At 36.7% G+C, this 3,001-nt stretch overlaps 1 protein-coding gene across 1 annotated transcript; it reads left to right on the forward strand.

Annotated features, from left to right (window-relative positions):
• Positions 1–217: 217 nt before the first annotated feature.
• LOC107826879 (F-box protein PP2-A13) lies at positions 218–2,765 on the forward strand. Its single transcript, XM_016653916.2, has 3 exons — positions 218–672; positions 1,052–1,170; positions 2,075–2,765. Exons 1-3 carry the CDS (start codon positions 337–339, stop codon positions 2,493–2,495), a joined length of 876 nt encoding a protein of 291 aa, XP_016509402.1. The 5' UTR covers positions 218–336; the 3' UTR covers positions 2,496–2,765.
• The last annotated feature ends 236 nt before the right edge of the window (positions 2,766–3,001 follow it).

The following is a 3,001-nucleotide window of genomic DNA, read 5'->3' on the forward strand; positions in this document are numbered from 1 at the left end:
CCAAGTTGTTTATGAAACTAAACGGAAAGTCCCATCTCCATATTATGAAAATAATGAAATTACTGATTTTCAGTTTTCCGACGATGCGAATATTATTTTTCTTTTTTTTATTCCCGCAGAATCCGACACACACAAAAGAGAAGACCAAACCAAAAGTACACCTAACCACGTACGCGTCCATTCCTCTCTATATATATACCCAACTATACATCCAGCTGTTATAAATTGTCTTCTTACCGCTCTCTTTCTTTTTATACATAAACCTCTTTCCTTTGTAATTGTAATTGTAATTGTAATAATAATAATAATACAGTACCAAAATCAAGTGCCTCACAAATGGGTTCATCTTTATCTTTCCTCTTAATGCCACGTGTATCCACCACCACCTCGCCGCCGGCGAATTCCGGTCTCGGAGACTTGCCGGAGAGTTGTGTAGCCTCAGTTATGGTGTATTTAGACCCACAAGAGATCTGTAAAATCTCAATGCTAAATCGTGCTTTTAGGGACGCTTCTTCTGCTGATTTTGTATGGGAATCTAAATTGCCTTTGAATTATGGCTCTCTTATTGATAGAGTCTTTGTTGATGATGATGAAAATTTTCCTACCAATTTGTGTAAAAGGGATGTTTATGCTAGGCTTTGTCGACCCAATTATTTTGATGGTGGCACAAAGGTCCAATCTTTACCCTTCTTATATTACATCTTTATATTTAGGAATTTTTTTGTATATGAATTCCCAATTTATCTTGCATATATGCGGTTTAATTTGTTGTAAAAGTTTGATTATTTCCACTTTTTTTTGTTCATTCTTGGAGAAGATATTTTTTTTTCTTGAAAGATACAATTTTTTTTATTGGAATGTTCAAAAGTTATGTTGGAAATGATTGAACGAGAGTTAGGTGAAATGGGTTTGTCTGTTTTTAGGAAATATCATAGGGATATGCTTTTCTGATTAAATATTCTGTATGTTGAAATAGGAGCAGATGATGTAAAGATTTATACTTTGTTTTAAAGATGAGTTCTGATGGATTTATTGATTGGGATGTATGCAGAAGGTTTGGTTAGATAAGGGAACAGGACGAGTTTGTCTATCCATATCTGCAAATGGATTGGCGATAACGGGCATTGATGATCGGAGATATTGGAGTCGTATTGAAACAGATGAATCTAGGTGAGGGGTTAAAATTGTTTTATTTCTGTTATCAAGATATAGCAGTATGTATACTTGTATGTGTGTGTGTGTGTTTATTGATGTGTGTGGTTTTAGATTGTCTGATCAAGTCCAACTATTCGGGCAATTTTGATGAATTCCTCCTATGAAAAGGTTCTATTTACATGATTTATGTTGTAAAGTTTGTGATTTCTTGTTTGATATGCTTGTGGTAGAGCGTTTGAATTGGAGTTGTTTAGTTTGTTTTTCATGTCTCCTTGAGTCCTTGTTTCCTGTGGCATGGAAATTATATTATCGATAAATCTTGCCTGTTTACTTTTAAATTTTGAAAGTGAAGCCTTAATGATGGATTGTAGTGATAAATTGATTCCTTTATGCAATTTCTTCTACTTAATGAAAGCCTAGTTGGGAACTCTCCTTACCATTAGTATGCTCGTGCCTCGTCACAGCGGAAGCTTGTAACACACAAGCAGACCTTAATGAAAGCATAGTTCTTTGTTTCTTAGAGGTTTGAAATACCATAAAAGTCCTCCCCTGTTTCCCCGTAAACCACAAGTAGTATTATGTTTCTCGGAGACTGCAATCGAGGATAAAATGAATTCCGATCACACACTCAGAACATCAAATGGGGCTTTAATTATCAAATATCATACACTAGATGTACAAAGTCCACGTCTTTTATATATATCTTACTACTTGTAAAATTTTCAAGAATACCTCTTTCGCCTTGCCTCCATAGCAAAAGAGAAGTGAAAAATGATCTGTATTTGTTGAAAGGTCTGGCTCTTAAGTATGCCATACTTCATGTTTCAAATTTACTGCTGTATTGTCACACTAACAAAAAGCTAAAGTACGAAATCTTTATACAAATATACTTAAGGATTTCTTCTTTTTTTGCCTGCAGATTTCAGTCCGTTGCATATCTCCAACAGATTTGGTGGTTTGAAGTCGACGGAGAGGTTGATTTCCCATTCCCAGTAGGGTCCTATAGCATTTTCTATAGGCTGCAAGTTGGACGTGCCTCACGGAGATTTGGAAAGCGAATTTGCAACTCGGAGCATGTCCACGGATGGGATAAAAAACCAGTACAGTTCCAGCTTTCGACGTCAGACAAGCAGCAAGCCACAACCCAGTGTTACTTGAAAGAAGCTGGAAAATGGAAATACCACCATGTAGGAGACTTTGTTGTCACAGGATCTACAGAAACCATGAAAGTTAAGTTCTCCATGACACAAATCGACTGCACACACACCAAAGGTGGACTTTGTGTAGATTCTGTGCTAATATGTCCGAGCGAGTTTACAGAGAGGTTAAAGCGTTTTTAATGTGCTGCTAACCTTCTCTTTAGGAAAGAGTTTGTAAAAGAGTTAGAGGTAGCAGTATCCATAGTTCTGGATAAGTTACTCTAAGCAGCGACGGTCATCTATGTTAGATCGAGGAAATGTGTGTATACGTGTATGGCGGGGTCTTTTAATCCCAACTACTCGTTTTTAGGTATGCGTACGTAGTTCTTAGCCTATGTTAAATCGGACTGCTTTTTCACGTGCACTTTGATCCTAGCAAGTGAATGGAATCAAGATTCTTTTAGGAGCGCATATCATTCTCCTTTGAGTTTGATTTAAACGTTATATTGCTTTATCAACTTTCAATGAGAAAGCTTCCTCAAATTGTTAAACTGCAGGATGTTTTGCATCTCTATCCACTCGTGTGCTCAGATTTGGATAATCTACTAACCTATTGCTTATTAGGAGCAAACAAGAGTGATATCGTAGTTAGGCTTTTGCTCATCTATTTTGTCAAGGGGAGTGGAAGTGGACTGCCTTTTCATCAG

This window comes from Nicotiana tabacum, chromosome 15, assembly GCF_000715075.1.
Source record: "Nicotiana tabacum cultivar K326 chromosome 15, ASM71507v2, whole genome shotgun sequence".
Classification (NCBI taxonomy): Eukaryota; Viridiplantae; Streptophyta; class Magnoliopsida; order Solanales; family Solanaceae; genus Nicotiana; species Nicotiana tabacum.

What these genes read in the sequence shown, in the direction of transcription:
- LOC107826879 (XM_016653916.2), top strand. Translation starts at nt 337, where the DNA reads ATGGGTTCATCTTTATCTTTCCTCTTAATGCCACGTGTATCCACCACC. An exon ending in ATTTTGATGGTGGCACAAAG is followed by an intron (nt 673 to 1,051) that starts GTCCAATCTTTA and finishes GGATGTATGCAG; the next exon opens with AAGGTTTGGTTAGATAAGGG. An exon ending in ATTGAAACAGATGAATCTAG is followed by an intron (nt 1,171 to 2,074) that starts GTGAGGGGTTAA and finishes TTTTGCCTGCAG; the next exon opens with ATTTCAGTCCGTTGCATATC.